At 42.0% G+C, this 27,972-nt stretch overlaps 1 protein-coding gene and 1 long non-coding RNA gene across 3 annotated transcripts in view; both read left to right on the forward strand.

Moving 5' to 3' along the window:
- The window catches only part of LOC113033019 (uncharacterized), a 56,488-nt gene extending 50,388 nt beyond the window's left edge, over positions 1-6,100 (forward strand). Inside the window, exon 3 of the long non-coding RNA XR_013912594.1 lies at positions 5,743-6,100. This is a non-coding gene — a long non-coding RNA (uncharacterized LOC113033019). The remainder of the gene's footprint in view (positions 1-5,742) is intronic.
- Positions 6,101-8,791: 2,691 nt separating this feature from the next.
- Positions 8,792-26,447, forward strand: LOC113033555 (rabphilin-3A-like). 2 transcript variants are annotated; one of them, XM_026187486.2, is made up of 18 exons: positions 8,803-8,986; positions 19,088-19,177; positions 19,297-19,308; positions 19,470-19,595; positions 19,704-19,833; positions 19,966-20,049; positions 20,141-20,309; positions 21,372-21,554; positions 21,644-21,826; positions 23,225-23,304; positions 23,448-23,522; positions 23,745-23,854; positions 23,996-24,122; positions 24,213-24,269; positions 24,377-24,531; positions 24,611-24,692; positions 25,254-25,350; positions 25,444-26,447. In XM_026187486.2, exons 2-18 carry the CDS (start codon positions 19,104-19,106, stop codon positions 25,572-25,574), a joined length of 1,875 nt encoding a protein of 624 aa, XP_026043271.1. In that variant the 5' UTR covers positions 8,803-8,986; positions 19,088-19,103; the 3' UTR covers positions 25,575-26,447. The 2 variants fall into 2 exon arrangements, with proteins under 2 accessions (XP_080165160.1, XP_026043271.1); XM_080309034.1 differs by lacking the exon at positions 19,297-19,308 and having other exon boundaries at positions 8,792-8,986.
- The last annotated feature ends 1,525 nt before the right edge of the window (positions 26,448-27,972 follow it).

Below are 27,972 nucleotides of genomic sequence, written 5' to 3' on the forward strand. Positions count from 1 at the left end.
TTCTATGTTTATGTGTTTCATTGTGTGTAAAAGGGCTATGAAAATAACAATTTATCTTATTTCTTAGGTGTTTTCAACCTCTGCTGCCACGCTGACGGCGTATGCGGCCAAACGGAAGAAGACAGTCTATATTCTTAGCAGCATGCACAGCGTGGTTCAGACTGATAACACCACCAAAAGAAAGCCAAACACTGTCACCCTTTACAACAAAACAAAGTGTGGCGTGGATGTGATGGACCAGATGGTTCGGGAGTACACTGTCCGCAAAGGAACACGGCGCTGGCCAGTCGCCGTGTTTTATAACATGATTGACATGGCAGCACTGAATGCACATGTGCTGTATCAAGCATGCACCGGGACGAAGGAAAGACGGGTGGACTTCCTGGTGGCGCTTGCAACAGAGTTGGCTCACTCTCATGTAGCTGCGAAGAAGGCAAGAAAAGATCAGTTGCTTCGGGCAGAACCCTCCACACCGAGCCCTGGAAAAAGGGCCACGTGTCAGGTCAAACACAGATGCAAAAAAAATCAGGCCACTGTGCGATGTGTTCACTGCTACAGGTACACATGTGGTAAATGCAGACGACAGATACCGTGGCAGTGCCAGGATTGTGAGTGATTGCTGACAATGTTGAATTATTTGTAAATATGTGTACAAATGGTTGGACGGCTCGATCACCCCAGCCGCAGCCATCTCACGGATCTTCTCTTCCGCTACCTGCCGTTTTGAGAGGGGCAGCCGGTGTGGGCGCAGACGGATGGGCTGAGCAGAGCCGGTGTCGATGGTGTGCTGGACCAGACTCGTCTGCCTACAGGGAGTGCAGAATTATTAGGCAAATGAGTATTTTGTCCATATCATCCTCTTCATGCATGTTGTCTTACTCCAAGCTGTATAGGCTGGAAAGCCTACTACCAATTAAGCATATTAGGTGATGTGCATCTCTGTAATGAGAAGGGGTGTGGTCTAATGACATCAACACCCTATATCAGGTGTGTATAATTATTAGGCAACGTCCTTTCCTTTGGCAAAATGGGTCAAAAGAAGGACTTGACAGGCTCAGAAAAGTCAGAAATAGTGCGATATCGTGCAGAGGGATGCAGCAGTCTCAAAATTGCAAAGCTTCTGAAGCGTGATCATCGAGCAATCAAGCGTTTCATTCAAAATAGTCAACAGGGTCGCAAGAAGCGTGTGGAAAAACCAAGGAGCAAAATAACTGCCCATGAACTGAGAAAAGTAAAGCGTGCAGCTGCCAAGATGCCACTTGCCACCAGTTTGGCTATATTTCAGAGCTGCAACATCACTGGAGTGCCCAAAAGCACAAGGTGTGCAATACTCAGAGACATGGCCAAGGTAAGAAAGGCTGAAAGACGACCACCACTGAACAAGACACACAAGCTGAAACGTCAAGACTGGGCAAAGAAATATCTCAAGACTAATTTTTCTAAGGTTTTATGGACTGATGAGTGTGAGTCTTGATGGGCCAGATGGATGGGCCCGTGGCTGGATTGGTAAAGGGCAGAGAGCTCCAGTCCGACTCAGCAAGGTGGAGGTGGAGTACTGGTTTTGGGCTGGTATCATCTTAGATGAGCTTGTGGGGCCTTTTCGGGTTGAGGATGGAGTCAAGCTCAACTCCCAGTCCTACTGCCAGTTTCTGGAAGACACCTTCTTCAAGCAGTGGTACAGGAAGAAGTCTGCATCCTTTAAGAAAAACATGATTTTCATGCAGGACAATGCTCCATCACACGCGTCCAAGTACTCCACAGCGTGGCTAGCAAGAAAGGGTATAAAAGAAGAAAAACTAATGACATGGCCACCTTGTTCAGCGGATCTGAACCCCATTGAGAACCTGTGGTCCATCATCAAATGTGAGATTTACAAGGAGGGAAAACAGTACACCTCTCTGAACAGTGTCTGGGAGGCTGTGGTTGCTGCTGCACGCAATGTTGATGGTGAACAGATCAAAACACTGACAGAATCCATGGATGGCAGGCTTTTGAGTGTCCTTGCAAAGAAAGGTGGCTATATTGGTCGCTGATTTGTTTTTGTTTTGTTTTTGAATGTCAGAAATGTATATTTGTGAATGTGGAGATGTTATATTGGTTTCACTGGTAAAAATAAATAATTGAAATGGGTATATATTTGTTTTTTGTTAAGTTGCCTAATAATTATGCACAGTAATAGTCACCTGCACACACAGATATCCCCCTAAAATAGCTAAAACTAAAAACAAACTAAAAACTACTTCCAAAACCATTCAGCTTTGATATTACTGAGTTTTTTGGGTTCACTGAGAACATGGTTGTTGTTCAATAATAACATTATTCCTCAAAAATAGAACTTGCCTAATAATTCTGCACTCCCTGTACAGTCTTTGTCACTGGCGGCAAAGATGTCCACATTCCCGTGCAGGTAATATATATATATATATATATATATATATATATATATATATATATATATATATATATATATATATATATACATATATTAGGGGTGCAACGATACACAAAATTCACGGTTCGGTTCGGTTCGATACTTTGGTGTCACGGTTCGATATTTTTTCGATACAAAAAAAATGTTCATGCCTTTTTAATTTGTCATTTATTAAAATTATAAATATATATTTTAACTCAAAAGTACAGTTTTTAAATTTAATGTTGCTGAAACAAAAGTAATTTAAAAAATTAATATATCTCAGGGCTCTCAAAATTTCAAAATCCCTGGTAGCCCTTCGGGCAGGGACTCTTCAGTTTTTGGTAGCCCAAAATAAATGTAAGTAGCCCGAATAAAAAAGAGAGCAATTTTTTGATTGATGTTTTGTTTCCTTTACAATATTATACTTTAATGTATAATATTGTAAAGGAAACAAAACATTAATCAAAAAATTGTTGAAAAACAAATTACAACATTGTATAAAAATTACAATCATCAACTCAAATACTTGGTTCTAATTGAACAGAAATTTCTATGAACTTGTAAGAACTGTGTAGGACATGAATCAGTCTGTGTCAGATCCTGAATTTGAAATTTCCACTGAAGTCACGGGTAAGAAACAAGTGGAACCAAGATCTAGGCCATTTGCTTTTTGAAGTTTGCAAAGACTGCTAAATTTTGCCAGTGGTAGTTCACTCTTTGCAACATAGTACGCTGTTATAAACAGATTTTTCAGGTTTATTTTTAGTATGTTATTTGCAATTGGTGTTTGTTCTGGGAAAGATATTGCAGACTGAGCAATAATGCATTTCTTGCATTTCTCATGGCTTCTAATGGGGGCCTTTCTTAAAATGACTGGTCCCAGTAACAAAGGCGCTTGTCGACTCAGAAATCGAGAGAAAACCAACAACACACCCGGCAGAACATTATGTTATTTACACGGGTGCACATAAGTGGTCCGCAGGTGCGCATTCGCTGTCAAAATAAAAGACGCGCACCAGATAAGAAGTTGCAACGCGCGTTTGCGTCCATATAAAAAGCACTGTTTTTGTCCGCTAGAGTGGGATTTTCACGGCACATTCTGCACCACATCTCTGTGCGTTCATCATTTGTTTGAAGCCAGCTCACCTCCTGCAACCACTTTTCCGAGAATACGCGCTTCTTTTGTGGTTCGGACTCCTTCTGACATTTCTTTGGAGGTGGAGGAACACCAAAGTAATTGCTTAAAGGAGCTTCTTCGACATCTTTAAGAGTTTTAAACAAATGTCTGTCCTCCTCCAGAAAATCTTATGTATGCAAACACGCGTTGCAACTTCATATCTTGTGCGCGTTTTTGGGGGGTTTTTTGACAGCGAATGCGCACCTGCAGACCACTTATGTGCAGCCCCAGTTATATAGCTCGTCATATTGCAGCCACAGAGATTCTTTTGTCCATGAAACCATAAAGCTGCACTTTCTTTTTGCCTTATAGTCTGATTTGTCATAACTTTTCCGTTTTGTGGTAAGCTTTTCTTTGGCTGTCACTTCTTCACCCTGACTTGTCTTATTTGGCTCAGCAGAACTAAAATATATATCCTGCTGCTTTTACACACACACACATAACGGTCAGCGATTCTCTGCGCGATCAACCTCTCATATGTTTAAGCTTGCTGCGGGAGATTTCACTTGTCATGTTTGCATAGTAAGCTAACGATTGATAAGAGGAATTGGTGCGCAAATTATCATCACTCACCAATCAGTGCTGTCGCTCTCTATACACAGTTCGCGCGATTGCAAAGTGAAAGCAAAAAACAAGCGCAAATTCAAATGCGATTTCAATATGTCACATATTGACAGTGGCTCACCGATGCCAATGACATAATTACCCAGCTACATTTCCGAAAGAATGCAAAAGCATTGACATATATTTTTCCTTCCTACAATAGCCCGACGGGCAGGGCAGAGATAGATTTTGGTAGCCCGACTGGAAAAATCGCTAGCCCCGGGACATCGGGCTAGCGATTTTGCAAGCCCTGTATCTGATTGAGGAATCACTCATCTTTGGAAAAGAGAGTTTATTACAGAGAAATGTCTCTTTCCAAAATAAAAGCTATACTATACGCTTCTTCTGGGCTATATTCTCAGCAGCATATTGTAGCGGGTCAGGGCTGTTCGGGGTTCTGTTTGTACAGTTATGTTTTGTTTATGTTGCCATAGTGACGGGTGACGCCCTCTCGCTGCGACAGTGTGTTCTTCTGGGGTCAGAGGGCGCCTTGTGTGTTGTTGTTGTTGTTGCTGTGCGGTTGCCGCGCTGAGCAGTTAGCTAGCGGCAGTGTTCTTCTGCAGATGTCAATAAACGGCTGTGCTCCCTGGCTAGCTCACGGGAAGCAAGACCAAACGACACCTCCGTCTCCTCGTTGTCTGAGCTCGCCACATTGGTGTCAGAAGTGGGATGATGGTGGCACCCCATGTTCTGACCCGAATGACTTTTCCCCCGCCGGTCGTGACCGGCCGGTGCGCCAAAAGAAGGCACCTGGACATTTGCAGGACTTTGTGTGGGGCAATGGGGTCGTCGGGGACGACTGACCCCTTAGGTGGGGGCTGTGTAGCGGGTCAGGGCTGTTCGGGGTTCTGTTTGTACAGTTATGTTTTGTTTATGTTACCATAGTAACGGGTGACGCCTTCTCGCTGCGACGGTGTGTCCTTCCGGGGTCAGAGGGCGCCCTGTGTGTTGTTGTTGCTGTGCGGTTGCTGCGCTGAGCAGTTAGCTAGCGGCAGTGTTCTTCTGCAGATGTCAATAAACGGCTGTGCTCCCTGGCTAGCTCACGGGAAGCAAGACCAAACGATACCTCCGTCTCCGTCACCCTGAATGAGGGTGGGGGAGGTTCAATTTGCCATGTTGCAAGGAGAGCTTAACTTCTGTCTCGCTAGCTTGCCCTGCGCTCTTCCTTCTGACAATGCTGTCTGTGTTGAATGCTCAGTGGATCTGCGCTCGACAGTGCAGCCTAGGCGGAGTAGTCGAACGCAGATTCACTGAGCGCTCAACACAGACAGCATCGTCAGAAGGAAAGTTGATAAAATAAATTACAAATTTTGTATTGTTCATACATATGCGTACCGAACCGAAAGCACTGTATCGAACGGTTCAATATCGATACGAGTATCGTTGCACCCCTAATATGTATATGTGTATGTATATATATATATATATATATATATATATATATATATATATATATATATATATATATGTATGTGTGTGTGTGTGTGTGTGTGTATGTATAAACTTTGTATTTCAGTTTGTGATGATTGTGTTCTCTTTGTGATTACAGGAGCTGTCCTCACATACCCAGGATCTGAAGCAGACAGATCATCCAACATCTTCACATGTTAACTGCAAAATTAACTGATGAAAACAGTACAAAGGTTAAAGTACCACATGTGCTGTCAGTGAAAGCTGCAGCTCTTTTATTGATAAAGTTAAAGACAAAAAGTCAAAAGGATTAATCACCCCTATAACTGTGTCACTATATATCAGCATTAACAGGACCTCAGTTAGGTGTTTCAGAGAGCTGCTCATCTCAGACCTGCACATCTTCCGTTTTAAACACTCGATGTACTCAGCTGCATGATGAGCACATTTGATTTTCTCTGACACAATTAAATAAAACCTGATGAAGGTCAAAGGTCGTCACTTGTGATCAAACTTGTGATCTGGAATTTTTCACAGTTTTTTGAAGATAGTGTGTTATTTACTATAAAGTAATTCAGAGTTATTCATACCATAGTAACCAGAGAGGATCATATATTTTTAAATATATAACTTTCTACAGGACTGAATATAATATCTTTATGTAAAAGTCCGGAGCCTCTGGGGAGTAACTGAGTATTTATAACATTACACAAACCAAAGGTCTCCATCACAGTGTTCATGAAATGCTGGGTGTATCCATGTCCTGGGGCAGGCCTACGGAGGAGTGCTGAAGATTTCCCTGTGAGTGAGCTGCTTGTGAAGATCATGAGTCCTGCTTGATCAATGCGATGAGCGTCAGTCTTCCTGGTGTTTCTCAAATGAAGCCTCTCTCAGTGGGTCAACAGAACTTCTGGCACAGGACAGCTGTGATGAAAGAAAGGGAAGAAGTTTCTCCAAACCTCTGGACCCCAGAAACCCAGCTTAGTCCTCATGGTCTCCCTCACTAGTTTCTCCCCAGGGTGAATGTAGCTGTTGATATAATATGGACTCTCTGTAAATCGCCTGTATTTGTATAGCGCTTTACTAGTCCCTAAAGACCCCAAAACACTTTACACAACCAGTCATCCACCCATTCACACACTGGTGATGGCAAGCTACATTGTAGCCACAGCCACCCTGGGGCGCACTGACAAAGGCGAGGCTGCCGGACACTAGCGCCACCGGGCCCTCTGACCACCACCAGTAGGCAATGGGTGAAGGGTTTTGCCCAAGGACACAACGACCGAGACTGTCCAAGCTGGGGCTCCTCTCTGTCCAAAATGTGAACATTGGCATCCTCGAAAGAGTGTCCTCCAAGCGCATGGCACAACATAGAAGAGCCACCTCCACAGGACAAGACTCAGCAGTCCATCTGCATCTTAAGGATAAAGGACACTCTTTCGAGGATGCCAATGTTCACATTTTGGACAGAGAGGACAGATGGTTTGAAAGAGGAGTGAAAGAAGCCATCTATGTCCACTGTGAGCGACCATCTTTGAACAGAGGCGGTGGTTTACGACACCAACTCTCTGCCATCTATAATCCAGTTTTGAGATCCCTTCCCAGACGCCTTAACGCCCACTCACATCCTGGGCCATCTGATCTCAGGAATTCGCATGATAAGGTGGGGCCAGGTTTCACAATGAACTCACCCGAAACTCTGGCTGATTGGGACCCACACCCAGTTTCACACCTTGGCTCAGGCGATTAGAGGATCATCAGGGGATCCTTTTGTCCCTCTGTGGGGGGAAACTCCCACTAGGTTTATATCTGGGACTCTCCACCATTTGACCTTAGAACTGAAGAAGCTTCTCGGATGAGAGGTGAAACGTCTTCAAGTAACTTAAAGAAGTCCAGACGCTTTTCTTTGCAAGCTCCTTTGACTACGATGACCTGGATGACTGAGAACCTTCACAGACAAAGGACAGCATTACATTTTTAATATTAACAGTAACTCTGGGCCTCTGTGGAGTATATAGCTGATCTTATCGCTTTCTAAAAATGGATAACAAAACGTAAGGAGTGCTGAATCCTTCAATAATACAGAGTATTAGAGTATGCTAGCGGCTAATCTAGCAAACAACAGAGTGATTTTAGATGTTGTAGAACTATAAGATGTTAAGCTGTGTGTCTTTTTCATAACAGTGACATGGTTGTATTTACCTTAATCGAACGAGTAGTCAGTCGCGGTAAACCCATCAGCAAATAAACTGGAGCAGACGGGCTACGTAAAAAGTGTAGGGGGGCGTGGTTGAGGTCAGGTCCAGCGGGTGTGTGGGCGGGAGCGTGACACAGTCGCTCCACCTCAAGTCACTACTGCGCAGACTCTGGCTCCAAAAATGCAAGATGGCAGCCTCCATATGCGGGGTATTTTGGCTTCATTTTTGCACAATGGGAGGAGGCGCTGTCGCGTCGTCCATGTTTTCTACAGTCATTGGCGGCAACTCTACACTGTAACAACCATAAAGTGCAGGCCATAACCACTGTGCCAACGGTTATTTATGACCGTGACGATTGTTGATTTCATTCACGTTACAAATAACTTATTAGAATAATTAAAAAAAAAGAATCCTTTTAGATTAATTCAAAACCTTCAACTAAAGAAATGCATTCATCCTTTTCCTCGCGCAATTATTTTTAGATCCATTAGATGGCGCAGTATCTTCACAGTAGGATTCAATCGCCGGCAAACTCCGGTAATTGAGTCACTGATGTTGGAACTTTACTGTTTTTTTTCTTGAAAATTACATAGTTAAAACTATCTTTTAAAAAGGAGAAAAAGAAGAAGATGCGTCAGGGGAAATAAAAGTTTCTGCTAATTTTATCTTACAGAAAACAAAGGTTCTTGTAGGCACATACATATGAAGAATAAAAACAAACCCCATGGTTGTTTAATATAATTTTTAAAAAGTGACTCAAATAAAAAACGGCTTAAAAAAACAACCTTTAAAGCTATAATCCACGTTTACGCGCCATAAAGACAGACTGCTGGATGACGAGACAAATTTAGACAATGTGTTATGGAGACAATTGGATCAGGTGATGACTGCCTACTTGAGCATCAGTGTTATCACTTCACATCCAGGGGTTTCCTGCCCAGGGTACCAAGGGCTTTCCATCCTCCGCACAGGATATAAGACCAGTTCCCACGCACTGGGGTGATCCACTGTGCATTTCAGCAACAGATTACTCTTCCAGGCAAAATAAATAAATAAAACCACAGGCTTTTGTGACGAGCACCATGCGCAATGACTAACTCCGTGGTCGGATCCGAGCGCTGCACAGAAATTTAGTCCGCATCATTCCCTGACAGCTCCCTGAGAGAGGCAGGGCTGGATTCACAGGTAGGCTGTGCGATCTCCTTCGAAGGATTTTCAAACATTACATCCTCACCCGAAACATTTCTGTGAGATTATTGCGTTTGGACAGCCCATTGTAATTTCTCTTTAGCCTGTGCAAGTTGAATGGATGCAGCATTTCATTCAGAAGACACGGGGAATAGAAATCGCTTACTAGGGAGCTCGTTTTATTGCCTGTTTTTATTAATTTGCTGGAACACATATCATGGGTTTTTATTAGCCTGTTATTTACTGAGTCGTTTGAATGAAGGGGAGGATTGTGAGGGAGTGTGCAGTGCACTCAGTATGCGTGCTGATAATTAACCTATAGCTTTCAATTATAACAATGAACATTTCAGTGAATCCTTTGTGTTTTGGGGGGTACATCATTCTGAAGACGTGATCCTGCTGCAGAATTTTATTTATTTATTTTATTTTATTTTTTGCTGTCATTCATGCAGAGCTGGTGTTGCACTGATTTACTACTACCTACTTTGGTGTTATGATTATGGACTAAGTTTATTCATGAATGGCTACACTCTAGGTGTACCTCAGTAGGTTCAGCCCCCCATCTCCCTTTATAAAAAAGATTTAATAAAACAAGACTAGAGCCCGGCTCCTCCTGCAAATGAAGTGCTTTGTTGTTGTAGATCTGATGTAAGAAAACAGACCTGGTAAGTCATGTGGGAGACTGTGTGGTTGCAGTCCCTGGGCGTTGCTGCAGGGTTTTTTAGGAGCGCACGCTGGAGGCTTGCAGACTATAGAGGAAAAACATCAAGCTGATCACTGATGTGGGGAGGGCTGCTTCTCAACTCCAGCTGTGACACAGAGCAGGTGAATCAGTTGACTACTTATTGTGATGTTATCTTTTACTGCACCCTAGGGCTCTTATTATTATTAAACCTGGAATGTCCAAGCAGTGTGTGTGTGTGTGTGTGTGCGTGTGTGTGCGCGCGCGCACGCGCGCTGTAATGGGTTGGACTAGTTCATTCTTATTCTGACATTAATATGGAAAGAGGACAGAGAAAGGAAGCTGGGCTCTGCCTTCCAGTTCCACCATCTCCCAACTCCTCCTACAGACCTGAAAGCATGTGGATTAAATGGGGGAAGGGAGAAAAGACTGAATGAATGGTCTGAGCGATATCTGCAGTTGCATCCTTGCACATAAGCAGCCCCAGTAGTGATTGAACGACACCTTCATCCTGACGTCCCCTGTCTTTGTATTTTTCTCCCTGCCTGCTAGCCTATTGTTGTTTTCGAAAGAAGGAATGAAATTAAGAAAAGATATAGGAGGAGATCAGTTGTTTTCACATCTGGTCACATAAAACAAGAGTAAAAGAGCAAGAATGATGGGTATTTATAGAAAAGGTGGGGGGGGGGGGGGGGTGAAAGATGGAGGAATGAAGTGCTTTGCATGCTGCATGCATTATTTAACACACAAGCATACAAGGCAGCCATACCCTTCTTCTTTAACCACGTTACTTTACAACATTTGTAACAATGACCTGGTCTGCATGGGTCTGAAAATTTAGCGCACACACACACACACACACACACACACACACACACACACACACACACACACACACACACACACACACACACACATGGAGTTTAATCACTCTCATTCTCATCTTCTGATCTTGCTGTTACCATGGCCACAGTTGGTAAAGGTGCATGACTCCATGTTTTTCTGTGCTCGTCACCATCTATGCATGCAGCTTCGGGCCTAAATCACACAGTTTTTACTGTAAATCTACGCAGATTTTGTGTTCTGTGTTTAAATTCTGTTAGAGGAGATTTTATTCTGCCATTTGTGTCCAAGCTCCAGAGGGGAGTGGCTTCATCTTCTTATTCTCATCAGCGGTGGATAAGCATTGATTCACTTACTTATCCAAATGTGGTGATTCGAGCTGCCTAAATGGTGTGGCATATTGGAGAAAGCAGAAGTAATGAATGTGGCCTTTTAACAAAGTTCCCCCAGCAGAGTGAGGAGTTAAACATCCAAAATAGAATTAACACTAGTTTATCTCGAAAACCCCTTTTCCACCTTTCCACTACCCTTTCCAATCCCTGACCCTTATTTTACACTCATTCTAATCAGCGCTTTACATATGTTGCAGCTGCAATGATGGTCTTCAGAGTAACGCCTACAGGAAGCCTCCCGACAGAGGTTTTTCTCTCAAAAGTTGCAAAGAAGCTTGCTGTTAGTGTTGCAGCTTCCAGGCCAGAACAGTTTGCCAACACAGATTTGTTAAAAACACCCAGGGGCATTGTACCTGCTAGTTTGCTAGTGGGACAAGAGGGAGAGTCAGATATCCCACAGCTGAACCACATCTTCACAGGGGAGAGAGTAACGGCAGTAAGACTAAGAGAGACCTGACGTGTTTTCTTTCATCTTATGAACCATGTAGTTTTGTCTCATAAGACTACAAACAGACATTTAATACCCCTATCTGTTACCTCTGACATAAGATTTGAAGAAACCGAGGGAACGTAATCAGCCGGTGCATCAGCAGCCAGTCCCACCTCTTGCTTCTGGGGCATACAAGGATGAATCACCATCAGCCAAGCAAATCTGAAACTCACTGCAGGCTCTTGCTAGAGTGCCGGTAATCGAGTGTTCCCTCGTCCTGTAGCTGTTGACTGACTTAGCTTTAAAAGGAGGCTCGGATAAAAGCATTCTCTGCTATATTAGGAGACTTGTGATGTAACAGAGTTGGTGATAACTGTGATATTTAAAATGTGAAATATTTAAAGAATATTAATAATGCACACAAAAAAATAGTGCAGCACCAGTAACTATCACGTTGACACTTAAGCATAGTGGGTGGCAGTATTGCACTTTAACTGATGGCAGATGTTATGCCATGTGGAGTTTTGTTGTTGATTAAGCAACTGTTCTTTTTCTCTGTTTTTTTATGGTTAAGGTTTCAGACTTTCTCTTCAGCTCCCTTTGAGTCTAAAAGTTGAATCTGAATTATATGTAAATCAATATGCTGGTCAGATGGCGTTTTCAGCTAAATCTGAGGATTGCTAGGATCTGTTGGATGTCGACTGCAAATTCAGCCTTGTTGTGATTTCTGAATAAAAGAAAAAAAAATCTGCACCAGCCAGATTTAGGTTGACTGGATGGAGCCAACAATTATAGCAGGGTATCAGCATGATAGCTTGTTTGGTCACTGGATGGTTTTTCCTGTTTGTTCTCCAACGATGCGGGACCTGGATCCATGCCTGCCGAGAGGATGTAGTTGTGTGTATTTAAAATGGTACAACGCTCTCACATTTGAGAGGTGAAGAGTCCTCGCAGATGGTTCTGCAGATGGTCCCTGTCAGCGCCATTGTCTGAGTGAAAGCATGGATAATTTGTCAATGCGACAGACCTAAAAGACTAACATCCACACTGTTGCCCTAAACAGAGTTTCTCAATCTGTTCCACCCGATGTGATCTGTTCCTCCCCAAATCCTTGTTTGATAGTGGTCAGAGCATAAAGCGTACACTAATGCCTTAAGGAGAGGGTTTACACAGAGTGAATGGCAACGAGGGTGGGAGCTGTAAATAATTAAGAAATGCTGAGTGATGTGTTCCTCTTGCAGCAGAACATTTCACGGTGCAGTGCTTTATAGTGTTGCCCAGGTCCAACTTTCAGTGTGTTGCTATGCTGCCGTCTCACAGTCCTCTATGGAGGATGGATGGAGTTTTGTCATGCTACTGGGAGTGGGTGGCTACCTTTTGGTGGCTCCTACCCTCTCCCCACTCACTCTGAGACATTGTGAGAATTTGACATCAAGATCTGTTAAGCTACTTAGTTTATAAATCCAAATGATCATAAATTAAATTCTGCGATTTAGATTTAATTTATTTAAATTTGGCGTCGCTGTTTATTTAATGTCAAGTCATGATATGTTTCCTTTGATAAAATCTGAGAAATCAGATGTTTTAATTGCGTTAAGAACTGCCAAATATACATTACAGATGAATGGGATGCTTGCTTTGAAGTAAAAGAGTATACACTTACACAATATAATCATGCAATACCGTGCAATCAAAATAATGTGTCAGCTTTGCAATCCATTGAACAGATGTTGGGAAATTTCCCGTGATAAGTCAGCTCCTTAAACTGCAGATAAAAATAATAATAATAATAATAATAATAATAATAATAATAATAATAATAATAATAATAATAAAAATGAGTTGGTTATCAAATTACTGGACTCATCCTGTTGACATCAGGAGCTTTTGTTTATCCCCACACATTTAATAGTTGTTGAGAACAAATATGGGCTAAAGTGGTTATCCTGTCTTCCAAACTACAACATGCAGAGATGTGATTTTATGATGCGAATGACTGGAGCACATTTGACTCTTCCTTTTTACTTTGTGGTTGCAGGCGTTCCTGTTTCAGTTTTTTTTTCTTTTTTTACTGCTAAAGGTGGCAAGTCAATTACCATTCATGACCCTTACTGCACAGTGTACTCCAATCTTGTGTTTATAGCCTAATCAAAAATATAACACAGAACATTTTACAGCCTATAAAAAAAGACCTTCAGTTTCTACCTCACACGTCACCGCTGACTGCGAAGGAGCAGCTGGTTGTACTTTTCTGATCACATGTAGCTTACAAGTGAGTCAAAATGCTGTTGAGTAGTTCGTGTTTTGAAGAGAACTTGAGTGGTCTATAGACAGCTCACATATAGGCTTGTTTTTACAGACCATCCATCATTTTCCAAAAGTAGATCGTTTTCAACATTAAATTGTTTTCTCCATCATTCTAATCTCGTACTCAAATTCATCGAGTAGTGGTTAATTCTCAGGATGTGATAGTAGTTCATCCATATGCCGGCAATGCTGCTCGCTTGCGCCTTCCGTCTGCCCAGAATGTTTTACTTTGCTGTATTTAATTAGCATTTGGCAAAAAAGTCACTGTGTGAGGAAGTGAATTAAAAAAGAAGGCATGATGTTCCAGATCACCACAGGACTTGAGCTAAAACTTTAGGCCAACCAAGACCTGTTTGTGTTCTCTTTCATAATACATAACACAATCTGACTTACTGCCAGACCAGATGGTAGAGGAGGAAAAATCAGGATGAAGTAAAATATGTTTCGTCACTTCTTAAACCCTCCTTTAAGTCCTTCTTTTTTCTTTATGATTTTATCATAAAACTTGAAAGTGATTTGTTGTATTTTGCATTGCGCCATGTTTTTTAGCGATGACGTTGCCGTTCACCTTTCACAATAATCTTTGTTTCTTTGTTTGATGGTTTTGCGTGTTGAGTATGTTAGATTGTTAATAGAACCTCCATTATGCATTCAAAAGTTTTTGAACACATGAAATATAAATCAAAGGGAAACCAATTGTGTAAATCTGCATTGATCTCTGATTCTCATTAACCCATTTTACAAATATCCTTTGTGGAGGATGGCGAGGGAATTGTTGCCCTGGAATTCAAGTGTAGTACCTTGTAGTGTTTCAGTGTCATTATATTTAATACATTTATAAGTAGGACATGTAGCGGGGTGTCAGGCGATTGATAAAGCCCTTGTTTACGCTGCAGACAGTTGTCCTCTATCAAATTCGGAATAAGATAATACGTTTAGCATTTGGCAGTAATTTTGATTATTTAGTTTGTCTGCTTCATCAAAATAGATTTGCGAACCGTTCATGTTTCTTTCATAAATAATGATCAATGCCAATTTAAAAATTGCAGTATTGTTAGAGCACAAAGTGCTTGTATATTATTTGAGTAAATCCTTGCTTTTGTTTGCAGATTTCAGTACAGGAGGTAGCTTCGCTCTATCCTTACATCCCACTTACAGTGGCCCATGGTGAATCATTCCAAAGAAGCCCCACTGACTTGTTGTCACTGCCTGCTTTCCTCAGCTCTCCCTTCCGCAAGTACTGAAAACTCAAGACATTACTGTAAAAAGGTGCTTTTTCCCAGTCTGTTGGTTTTCCAGTCATATATTCTGCAGTAATGAGTCATACTCCTACTATTGAAAGATATACAACAACATTAATCTGTGAAAGTGCCTGACTGGACTCGAAATGGGTTACTCTTGCTGATGATTTTCTTGAACTGAAGAATGGATAGCTGTGTTTGCTAAAAGCTGATGCAAAACATCCAGGCTGTGCTCAGGGAGTTGTGTGTACGTAGACCCCTGAAGATGCACAGATGCAGATTTGTATTGACTAGTCTCTCAGGCCCTGAGGAGGAGACACAGGTTTCTAAATCGGTCCTCTCCACCCCCATATGAAATTCTCTCTATAGAGAGATCCCGCTGCATCCATGACTTATGGTGATCAGTCTTGAGTCGATGCTCTCCCTCTGGTCTTTCCTGCTGTCATCTCACACATGATCTGTTACTAGCTACTCCTGGCGGTATGGTGTGGCCATTTGCACAGTTCCCATTGTAAAGGTTTCATAACATTTTTGCAGAAGAATAAACAACAAATTAATAAATAACAGAGAATATGTGCTTCTCCTCAGAGAGGAATCCACCACCTGACTGAGTCATTTTTACCAGTTAAGCTGAGAAGTATAGAGGATGGAGTCTGAGGGTTAAAATTATGTCAGAAACAAGGCCCAGTATGACATTTTGGGCAAGACAGTTCATTATAATTGGTCTTGGATACAATTTTCAAAGTTACAGTACATTTAAAACCTTTTGAGAGAATTTAAACTACAACCAATGAAACCAGCACTACTTTCCAAAAGCTAAAGCATAACATCCTATAGTGACAGCTCTTTATGTGTATGTGATCCTTCAGACTATCTCCTGAATATTAATTGGTTTGTCACTTCAGCAAAGAACCCACTACTGTGATGCATTAATATCTATCCCGAGCAGGGAGCTCGGGCTAGTCTGAGTCAGTCGTTACCTTGCCCAAGTCTTAACGTAGCCTCCCATCTGTCTCTCTCCATCCACCTCTGCAGGACAATAATGTTCGACAAAAGTGCCGTAATTTATTTTGGCAAGTGAAGGAGGGCCGCACTTCAGAGTGTCAGTGCATAAAATACACGGTGTGGTCAGAGTTATGTCTGATCTGTCAGTCTGCTGCTGAAAAAGTGGAAAAAGACCAGGCTCCCTGAGGACTGTGCTGCTAGTGTTGGCTAGATGCAGGCGCTGCATCAGAAGGAAAAGCCCACACCCAGAGTGCCTATTGATAGCACAGCGAATTTCTTGAATCCTGCAGGCAGACGTACAACAGATTAGACCTCAAAAGGTATGGAGCCCGACGTTACGGAGTATAATATGAGCAGCTGAATGAGTGGTGCACCCCTCCCTTTTGCTACTGCTTTTACTCTCTCCAAGTTTCTACAATGCTGGATTTTGCTTTGAAATGCTGAAGACAAGTACCACAGTGACTTCTCACTTTTCCTTTTTTGTCATTAACATTGTGCATTTTTGGCTAAATCCCACCCCCAACATATTAAACCTCATAATCCAAAGAGCGGCAATGATGCATAAAGTATAGATAAAAACAGAATGCAACAATTTACAAATCATTTAATAGGCTTTATTTAAGTTTTTATAGTTAAAAGACAACATACCAAAGCTTCAAAGTGACAAAAATGATGATTTTTGTAATAATATATGGACATTTTGATTTTGATATACCAGCAAAACACTGCAAAAAAAGAGAGGCAACATCAACACTGTTTTGCATCACCTCATGCTTTAAAACACTCAACAACTTGGGAACCATGATGAATGATCGTTGTAATTTTAAGAGCAGAGTACTTTTCAGGTCTTCCCTGATATAGATCTTAGGTGCTTGAAAGTTTTACATCTCATAAAGCACCAACTGTTTTCAATGGGCAGGACTGCAGGCAGGCCAGTGTAGCACTTACACTCTTATTAAGATGACATGTTGTTAGAAAGCATGCACACTTTGGTTTGGTATTCTTTTGCTTAAATGAGCAAGCTTTTCTCTGACTACTCCCAGATGGGCTAATTACCCATGCTGTGCCCACCGATTCGCCCCTTTCCCATCACAGATGTAGCCCCTACAAATGGTCTCCACATCTTTCATTCTGAAACATTTGACCTGCTCGCTCTTTCTTAAACAATAATGCTTCTTATTTTACCTAATTAGTTGCCAGATTTCCACCAGGTGGTTTTATGTTATACACCACCTCAGTTTTGAAAAATTAAATGAAAATGTATTTAAATAGCCCAAAAGCTTCAAGGCTTTACATTGTAAAGACAAAACCCTAAAATAATACAGGCAAAAAACCCTCAATAATCAAACGACTCCCTATGAGCAAAACGAAAAACGTCCTTTTACCGGAAGAAACCTCTGGCAGAACCAGGCTCAGAAATGGGTAGCCATCTGCTTGACCAGTTGGGGGTGAAGCAAGACAAGACAAAAGACACACAGTGGAAGAGAGCAGATCACCATAACAATTCCTGGTATCTAAAGCACAAGAAAGGTTCTTAGTTTGTCTGGTTGCTTCAGTTTCGAACCTGCCAGTCTTCTCTGAATGCAGGTACTTTCCTTCATGACATACACTGTGGATCCAATCGCTCCATGTACTGTCTGGCAGAGGATTGATACAACCCTCTGTCAGTCGCAGGAGTGCCTACAGACACACACACACACACACACACACACACACATACACACACACTCAGAAAGCAGTCTTACTCGTAGGCAATTGCCTCAGTGAATTCTGTCGACGGTGTCGTATTATCTTTACCATGTCAGTCTGAGATTAAATTACATTGCTAGTGTATCATATGGATGGATGAACCACTCACTCTTTCTCACTGTCATTATTAGTACTCACTCTGTTCTCTGTCTATTTTTTTTGTTTTGTTTTGTTATGGGGTTTATTTTGCATCATGTACTGCAGTGACCGCAAAAGCTGACATTTACTTTAAATACTCTGATGACACAGCCATCCTTAGCATCCTCCTCGGCAACAGTGACTCTCTCCTTGTCTGTAAACAGTCCAGTTCAGATTCTTCATGGAGCGTCAATAAGTTCCAAGTGAAGTCTTATAAATAGTCTTATAAACATTAGTCTCCCCTGCCCCCATAGCACCCACCTCCATACCCAGCTTCACCAACATCCCTGGGGCCAAACGAGTTGATAACTTGATGGCATTTAAAAAAAAAAGGCGTTAACACACTATGACCAATCAGAAATGCTGTAAAAAGACTCTTAGTCATAGCTGTGGTGTCATTGCATAATTGAGCGACTCCTGCTGCACGTAACCATCTGTTTCTTTGATTTGTGCAGATTCACAAACGGGAAGCGATTCTTATGGCTTCACTAACAGCTGCTCAAATAACTGACCTTGCCACCCCCAATTTGCACAACTTTATCTCCACAGGCCTGACAGTGAAGGCGCATCTAAATTCAAACAAACTAGACCACTCACTTCACTTCATATTGCATCATTTCACTCTGCACCATCATGAACAAGAAGGCTCGTTTTGTCATGAGCGTCGTTCCCATTGTTGTATGCCCAGTAAGCGTCTCTCCCCCTACAGGAAACGCTTATGTCGCTGTAGCTCTGTCGTGTATTTTACAGATCAGTTTGTGGTGTTTCTGAAATGTTTTCTTGCATCCATTCACTGCTTGAATATTTTCCTGGAACTATATATTGAAACAGGCTTGGCAAGAGGACACGATACTGATTAGGCGGTAAATCTGGCAATGCAAGCCTCTTTGAAAGTTGGTGTATTTCTCATGCTTATGCAAATTCATTGGAAGCAAAGTGGATGAAGAAGCTAAAAGTTACTTTTCTGGGAATGATATTTGATTTTTGTAGATTCTACTTTTTTTTTTGGCTTCTGATGGACATTTTAATTAACCCTGCGCTGTGACATTAAAAGGAAGTGTAGCTGGTGACTTTTCAATTTGATGTTGGCTCTGTCCTGGCTCACACATTTGTAGGAAATGACTTTTTTGATGAGAGAGCAATCCGGTGGCAATTAAGTTGGTGCTGCATAAGCACGAGATAAGGGTGCAGGAAAGGTAAAAGTGTGGCTCTGAGATATAGCTAGAGAGTTTTTATGACATCAGTTAAAGCTTGTTTGACTACCTCATGCTGAATTTATCCATGCCTTCTGTCTCTCTGTCTATCCCACAGACTGCAACAGAGCAGCATGACAGACACAGTGATGAGCAGCAGCTCAGATCGCTGGGTGTCCAATGACAGGCAGAGGAACATGCACGCTAGGTAAGCCTGATGCTCAGAACAATTTTTCTTCTAGTAAACCTTTCATATGGCCACATCAACACCTAACTGTGCCTTCCTCTTTTCACCTGCATCTGTCTGATATGTGATTTGTGACATAGTGATAAAGAACAGTAAGTAGATAAACTCCTATCTTATTGCATTAGGCAGCAATGTGCTGATGCAGTAAATGCATGCTCATTCATTCATTGCTCAATGCCTGCATGTAAATGTGTGATTGGTATAGTTAAATCATATAGTGCACCTTCAACTGCAGAGTATGCTTGGCTTACAGGGGCAACTGGACCATGCAGCCAGGCCCCGGTCCCGGTCCAGACCTCACCGATGAAGAGAAGGAGATTATAAACAGCGTGATCGCCCGTGCTGAGAAAATGGAGGCCATGGAGCAGGAGAGAATTGGGTAAGACCTGCAGTAGTTTCTCTTCTGAGACTGATTGCACACATATATTTTGACTTGGGATAATAATTGTTGACATTTTAAGTGAGATTTCACTCTGTGCTGCTGCAGGCGTTTGATAAACCGCCTGGACGACATGAAAAAGACTGTGTGTGGGGATGGAGTGTCCCGCTGTTTGCTGTGTGGAGAGCAGCTGGGCTCACCTGGGGTCAGCTCAGTGGTGTGCGAGGACTGCAAAAAGGTTGGTAATAAGTCAGCTCTTCTGCTACGATTCAGGCTAAAGGTTAAGAAAATCCAATAGGTCAGCCGTATATTTGTAATAACATTGAAAATGGCAAGCAGCTGGTAATCTTTATTCTAATCTGTTGTGTAGAACATGTGTACCAAGTGTGGCACACAGTGTGGCAGTCGGCCACGCGCTGTGTGGCTGTGCAAGATCTGCAGAGAGCAGCGAGAGGTGAGCGCTTTAAAACGAGAGATAAAATTACAATTAAAACAATAATCCATTGAAAAAGACGATAAAACATATGCTTTTCCTCTTTTCTCAGGTGTGGAAGAGATCTGGTGCCTGGTTTTTCAAAGGTTTCCCGAAGCATTTCCTGCCATCACCGATGCCATTATCTAAAGCAAAAGAGACAGGTGCCCAGGAGGCAGCAGAGCCCCAGAGGCCAAAAGCCTCTGGGCCGAGGGAGACAGTAACCCAACAACAAGCACCAGGTAGACACAGCTAGCTTCAACTTTAATCTATCTATCTATCTATCTATCTATCTATCTATCTATCTATCTATCTATCTATCTATCTATCTATCTATCTATCTATCTATCTATCTATCTATCTATCTATCTATCTATCTATCTATCTATCTATCTATCTATCTATCTATCTATCTATCTATCTATCTATCTATCTATCTATCTATCTATCTATAACAGTTGGTCTATGTTATGTCTTAGGTCAGAATCAAAATGAGGCTCTTGCCTCTGAACAACAGGTTTCAGGCAAGTTCAATATCTATAACCCTTTTAAGATAGATCTGCTATATGAATGCGCTTTCCTCTTGCTTCCTGGCATCTGACAGTGTTCTGTTAAGTATTCTGTTTTTATGATGTGCTAGTGGTTCATTTCCTCCCCTTCGTCACCACCTTGGCTATTTTATGGTGGCCAGGTGTGAAGCTACCAAAGCAGGCTAACTAGCTTCCGCTCAGAAAGTGAAAAGTTGCACTTTTTGGAAAATTAATATTTCTAATTTTCAGTGTGACTTTTTCAAACACCACCTCTTCAGTCTCTTCAGATCAGCCTTTCTGATAATGCAGTCCCACCTCTCATTGCTCTTTTCCCTGCCATCAAACCTTTTATCTCCTACCCAAATTTGGCTGTGCCGCCCACTGTCACAGAGGAGGGGGGCATGAAGAGCTCAATTAAACTGTCGGAAGTCCCATGCTGTGGCGTGGAATGAGCCTCCAGGTGGTGCTGGCATGATGGGTCGCACAGCATCATTTCACACTTTCAGCGTGATTACCTGTGCAGTGTGAGTTCCCCGTACAAGAGAAGCAGTCTGCATAGCTGCTGCATGTATGGTTGCTGGCTGCCACAGCTTGTTGTAGCGTATGTAGGTCAATGCCTGTGCTACAAAAAAGCTACAACATCAAAAGTATCTGGAGAGACCGCGGAGTATTACAGAATCCACTGCAGTAGCAGCCTGAAGTGGTCTTATTATGCACTTTTCCCCTATGCGCAGTACGCAAGTTCTGAATAATGTGATTCATGCTTATTTTTAGGGCCCGAGCCACAGGGCCGTCCTGGTTACCCACCTGTGGCCCCTAAACCAGTTATGCGCATGGCCTCAGGCGGGGCTGGCCCAGAAGAGGCCGGGCAGGGCAGCCCAGTGGTGATGAAGAAGATGGTGCCTGTCCAGAGCACCAGACCACAGCCTTGTGCATCCACCAACGTGACGCAGCAGGGTGAGAAACAGCTCTTTGTGTTTAGAGAGAGAGAGAAATCCTCAGTTGTGTCATTTCTTGCTGTCTGAGACAACTGAATGTGGTTGTAGGTTCAATGGTCGGAGATGGAGGTGCTTACTCTTCTGGTGCAGTTCCTCCAGAGCAGAGAGCGCCTCCTGCAGTGAGAGAGGACAGGAGGCAGCCGACTGCCTACGGTGCCCCTCCTGCCCGACAGCAACCTCCCCCAGCTGACGAGGAGGAGGAAGTCAATGACTATGACTCGGATGAAGCCAGTGAGTACACCATCTGCTCACCCTTCTCATGGAGTGACATGACTGATGTGTATTGTTTTAAATTCCCTTTCTGTACAGTTTGATTTCTCTCCACTGATTTCAAGAAAATAACAAAAGATAAGGGTTTGGTTTTGGGGTTTTCTTTAAATCAGGAAGAACTTATTTCTGTAAGGCGTACAGTATTGGGGGTTGATTCCCTTAATTTGGCAAAATCTGTTTCCCTCGGGCATACTGAATCACATCTTTGGCTTCATTTCTGCAATTTAGTTCGCTCCTACTAAAATAATTCATGTGCACTTCATTTAATAAATTGCCCAGTAGTCCAAGCAAACGGTAAATATCATTCTGGCAGTGCCTGTCGAGCTGAGTTAAAAATGACAAATAAACACCGTATGTGACCAGAATATAAAAAAATCGTTATCAGAGGAAGTAAAGCAGAGAAACATGTAGAGCTACATAAGTAGCGATGCATCTAGTCACTGTTTTCATGTATCCCATTTTAATGATGAGGATGATAACCCGCCAGTCATGATTTTGGCCTCCGGCGTCAAACAGCCCTCATTCTGTCTCAGGGGAATTGGGTTTTAATTTATTTTATTGAGGTCCAGGACAATTAAGCTGTGCAAAAAAAAATTTAAGATACAGGAGGCGGAACATGTTATAGATCCCTTGTGTGGGATTTAGTCCCCAGTGTAAGCAGGGAACATGTCAGAAATAGCAGTGATTTTATGTGTCTGTTCTCTATGGGGATGTGATGTAGCCCAGTTGGATACGACTTCTTTACTTAACAAGTAACAGCAATTTCGGCATATCTTAACTTAATATCTGCATGTTTTGATTTTTAGTGATTTGTTACCAGTATAAATAATATGCATATTTAATCTTTTAATAAATTATAATCCAGTAGTGCTTATTTTCATCTATAAAAGTGATACGATCATATAGGAATATTGACCTTGGTCCAGACTAAAATACCATACTAGCACCATTTAAGGACTGAAAATTACATCCAGACATTCATATGCTTTTGCTTATGCTTGGCAATAAAACTCATGTAAAGAAAGTCTGAGTGGGCAGCATGCTGGTCTTTATTTTTTCCCTCCCTTATCCTTTGAGACTTGATTTCTTTTATATTATATTTCCCTGTTTTTAATAAGATTGTCCTGCTGTTTACATAAGGTAAATAGAAGCCTGAGAATGTTTCATGATGAAGGTCAAGTCCTTTTGTCCATCCCTTCAGTCCATTCTGGGCTGGTTTCCAATTCTCATTTTAATTTACAAGATGAGCGTTGTTTAATTACAAGACAATCTTTCTATATTTACACTCTTAATTGTTCAAGAGCAGACTTGCTGTCTCCCTGTACCTTCGTGTAATGATTGGTCCGGGATCTCTTTCAGCCACTCTGGGCTCTCTAGAGTTCAGTCTTCACTATGAACAGGAAAGCAACAGCCTCCACTGTACCATCCTCAAAGCAAAGGTACCACTATTCAGCTCATTCTCCCACACAAAGAGGCAATTTCAATCAAGTGGGTCATGTTAAAAAGGCCCTGAATGGCACTATAGCTTAATTGCTGTCTGTCGTTTGTGATGTGGTGAACACCCTGCCCTGTTTCTCCTCAGGGACTGAAACCCATGGACTCAAATGGACTGGCAGATCCTTATGTCAAGCTTCATCTGCTGCCAGGGGCTAGTAAGGTAAAATGCGTACTTTCCTACATTAAACTTTCACTTATTTTAAAAGATCTCCTGCTATGCAATAAAGGAAGGATGGCAATTTCAGGCCGTTTGATTTGATGAGAAACCTTTCTCCTAGCTCAAGCCTGACATCTTGTGGTTTAGTCTTACAAGTATGACTTGGAGGTTTAACTGTATCTAGAAAATTATATTTCCTTTCCTGATCCACCTTGAATCCAACAGTCGAACAAGCTGCGCACAAAGACACTGAGAAACACCCGCAACCCTGTGTGGAATGAGGCGCTCACCTACCATGGCCTGACAGATGAGGACATGCAGCGTAAGACCCTCAGGTGAACACTAAACTTCAGACTGTTCCACTTAAAGCTTTACTTTGCATCAACAGCCATGTGGTCACATGTCAAACTGAATCTGTCCTTGCATTTAAAGACATACCGGTCTGTATAATTAAGAGTTACTTAAAATTTTCTCAGGGTCTCTGTCTGTGACGAAGACAAGTTTGGGCATAATGAGTTTATCGGGGAAACCCGAGTGGCACTGAAGAAACTGAAGATGAATCAGAAGAAAAACTTCAACGTGTGTCTAGAGAGAGTTGTGCCTGTGAGTGAAACTCACACATAGTCAAAGAGGCCTTTGTTCCATTTGTCACAGACTCTTTTTGACCTGCTCTAATCTCGCTCCCCCTCGCAGACAAAGAAAACCGCAACAGCCGGCACAGCCAGAGGGATCGCTCTCTACGAGGATGAGGCAATGCTATTTCCACACATGTCTAAACATGATGGATTCCCCCACAAGTTTATGCAAATTTTTATCATGAATCCTACTGAACTATTTACCTCCTCTCTCTGTCATAGCCGGGGAAAGACGGCACAGAGGTAGAAGAGCGTGGTCGGATTCTGATATCCCTGATGTACAGCACCCAGCAGAACCGCCTCATTATAGGCGTTGTGCGCTGCGTCCATCTGGCGGCCATGGATGCGAATGGTTACTCGGACCCATATGTCAAAATGTAGGTAGAGCAAACAATAAGTACACTTCACTGCTAATGCATGCCGTTAGATTCAATTTTGCACATGTGCAATTTACAGATGTCTGAAGCCTGACATGGGGAAGAAGGGAAAGTGCAAAACACAAATCAAGAAGAGGACTCTGAACCCAGAGTTTAACGAGGTTTGTAAGAGAGCTCAAAGGGAAACTCTGCAGTTAATATAAATGAGCTCCTCCACAAGTTACCAACACATTACTGTGGTCTTACTCTGAGCAACCATAGACTGTATATAAAAGATTGATGTAGACACTATGACTTCACTCGTTGGTTTGTGAAGTCGGATAGAACTAAATCCAGGTTTGTTTCTGAGCATCACATGCTACCAGGCATACATCTGGCTCAGAAACCAAGGACAATGCTCATTTGAACTATAGCAACATGTCAATCTCAAAGTTACTACGTCCTCCATCATATCCTGCTTTATGCCTCATTTAATCATTGTACTCTAATTACGATCATAATTTACCTGAGGTTGGTAATAGGTACAAAGTAGGGTCATTTTCTCAGCTTTTCTTCTTTTTACACCACCTTCTAACTGTGGAAAGCCTGCTGGCCATTAGAAAGACTCCAGGCTCAAAGCTCTTTTGCACTGGCAAACCTGGAGGCTACATCCATCTTTTATATCAGGTCTATCAGAAATGAAAAAGGCTAAAGGCTGTCTCATTGTCCCTATCAAACTTCAGGAATTCAGTTTCGACATCAAACACAGTGAACTGGCCAAGAAGACGCTAGATATATCAGTGTGGGATTACGATATTGGGAAGTCCAATGACTACATAGGTAAACATTTGATCTGTTTTGATGCAATAAACGTGATATTCTCACAGGTTCTCCACCTGCCTTTCACACCTCCTCCCACTTCTCTTCTCACAGGTGGATGTCAGTTGGGTATCACTGCCAAGGGAGAGAGGCTGAAGCACTGGTATGAGTGTTTGAAGAACAAAGACAAGAAGATTGAGCGCTGGCACACCTTGTTAAATGAGAATCACGTTGCTAGTGATTAACCACTTGCCCCATCGCACCATACAGCATGTGCTCATACTATCCTTCCTAGCTGGCTTGCATTTATCTCCTGATCAACTTTTTTTTAACCATGTTCTTGTTTATTACTTAATCTTCTGTATTCACTGCTCCCGTTTGCCCTCTTCCCCAAGTTAGTATACTGTTCTGTCCCGTTTCCTTATAAACGATTCCTCTGCCTACACTGATACTTAATCTGCCTCTGGTACAAATCATGGCGCAAATGAATTAGAAATTTTTGTTAATGTAGCTGAGACATCTATCAGCAAGGCCATCACGCCTGTCAGCGATGTTACACGTTGTGCCGAACTTGACACGTTCTTCGCAAAGGAAAATGATGTTTGACTTGCACAGAACAAGAAAAGCAATATGCTACGGCATCTGTCACAACCTTTGCTCAAGCTTAAAAAAAGGCTCGACGGAGCTCACGCTTAAAATTTATTAGACTGTAAAGGTATTATCTTTGTTTTCTCACGTGATGACATCACGCTATAGTGTAACACTTGACCTGTATAAGCATGTCACGCCACACACAACACTACATGCAGCTGCACCTTCAGATACTTCAACTTTCTCAGCATATTGTATATTACCATGAAGAAATGTTTACATAATGATACATTGCTCAGGTTAGTATAGACATCTGATTACAACAGATGATTCATAAGTCAGTGGACCATGAGCTAGATCAATCTTCAATCAGTTGCTGTTAATTTGTGATTTAAAATTAGAGCACTTAGTTTAAACCAGGAGGTTTTTTTCTGTATGGTAATTTAAACTGTGAACTCTGAGTTTGTGGAAAGTATTAACTATGTGTTTAGAGAAACTGAAAAATGAACCGTGATGTTTACTTTCCAGTTGATTTCTTTGTCGCGGTGAGAACTGGCAGGAAACAAACAAACAAACAAAAAGAACTTCATCCTGCTACCTCTACTCCTCTGAAGCTAGCGGTTCACCCTGACACCTCAGAGGTTTTCTACTGCAGTGTTTACATGGAATGCACAGAGTCAGGTTTCTTACAGCTTTCCCTAACAAATTTGGCTGCTCCGCTTAACAAGCAGAGAAGGCTGGACAGGTTATGTCATTAGTATGTGCAGCTTTACCTGCATGCACTGTGCTTGTGACTCTTGTGTGCCTGGGGCAGTCATGGCCCGCTTTTACCCCGATGTACCCTTTGCACAAAACAGCCTCCCCCACCCTCCTCGGTCTGCCACACCCCAATCATTCAAGGCTTTAGTGTGCGTTTGTTCAATGATTACAAAAAACCAAGGAAAACACACCTTACAAAGTGGATCGACCTCAATTTATACAGCTGTCTGCAAGTTATTCCAATGTCATAACAAAGACGAAAACAAAAAGATTCTATGCATGAAATGTCTTGTTGTTCAAGATACAGATACATATATATATGTACTTTGTAAGAAATCAATGCTATTGTAATTCCATCAATGTTTACACTTCTCCCCCACAACATTCCTGTTAATACTTTATATACAACAGGGCATATTCTGCATGACTATAACGACTATGGTGTAATCTGAATAAACTGGTTTGTTAGCATCCACAGGATAGACTAATAATCAGCTGAGCACACCATAATATGACCATGTCCAACTCTATCAGTAGCAGACTATGACATTAATCTTATACTTTGAACGAGAGGTCCTGTACATAAAATCTTTCCAGCGTCTTGTTTTCTCTGTAAAACCACTCTGCCCCCTCGTGGCAGTTATTCAGACGCCCTCCAGTCCCGCATTTGTGCTATTTCAGCCACAGTGATCGTCAAATGATGATCGGCATTTTGCTGTTTCAAAAAGCAAAACGAGCAGAAAACAAAAGCAGGCTTTCTCCTGAGCTACACCCACACCTGTCTTCTTCTTGTTTCAGCCAGTTCAGTGGAATGTTTCTTCTTTAATCTCTGTATTTGTACATAGATAGTGCATGCAACGGAAAGATGTATGTTTGCAAATAACTTTGCATGTAAAGATTTTGCAGAGAGTTTACACAGATCAATAAAGTCTAAGGAAAAAAACAACAAGCTTCTTGATGTGGAAAAGCCTTTCTGATATTAGGAGGAAAGATGCTCTCATCATATGGTGGTAATAAATGGAACAAACATGAAATTTGAAAGGATAAAAACTGAGGTGGACGATTGGACAGTTTATAACCACTTCAACTGTGCTTTATTGATGGAAAAGTATTGTTGGAGATATCCATTTGGGTTCATTGGTGACTACATTTGCATCAATCTGAAAACTGTGAGTCAACACATAAAAATCTTAATTTTTATTTGAATTAACTAAAATGTTTGGGGGGTTTTTCACGTCTAGTTTTATTTAACTATGATAAACTTGCTTCTAAGCGCTTTCTCTTTGAAGGGAT

Source organism: Astatotilapia calliptera, chromosome 12 (genome assembly GCF_964374335.1).
Source record: "Astatotilapia calliptera chromosome 12, fAstCal68.1, whole genome shotgun sequence".
Classification (NCBI taxonomy): Eukaryota; Metazoa; Chordata; class Actinopteri; order Cichliformes; family Cichlidae; genus Astatotilapia; species Astatotilapia calliptera.

Bases quoted from the DNA above. Each gene is read 5' to 3' on its own strand.
- LOC113033555 (XM_026187486.2), top strand. From the start codon at position 19,104: ATGACAGACACAGTGATGAGCAGCAGCTCAGATCGCTGGGTGTCCAAT. The intron at 20,050-20,140 runs GTGAGCGCTTTA...CTCTTTTCTCAG, and splicing joins TCTGCAGAGAGCAGCGAGAG to GTGTGGAAGAGATCTGGTGC. The intron at 24,123-24,212 runs GTGAGTGAAACT...TCCCCCTCGCAG, and splicing joins GTCTAGAGAGAGTTGTGCCT to ACAAAGAAAACCGCAACAGC.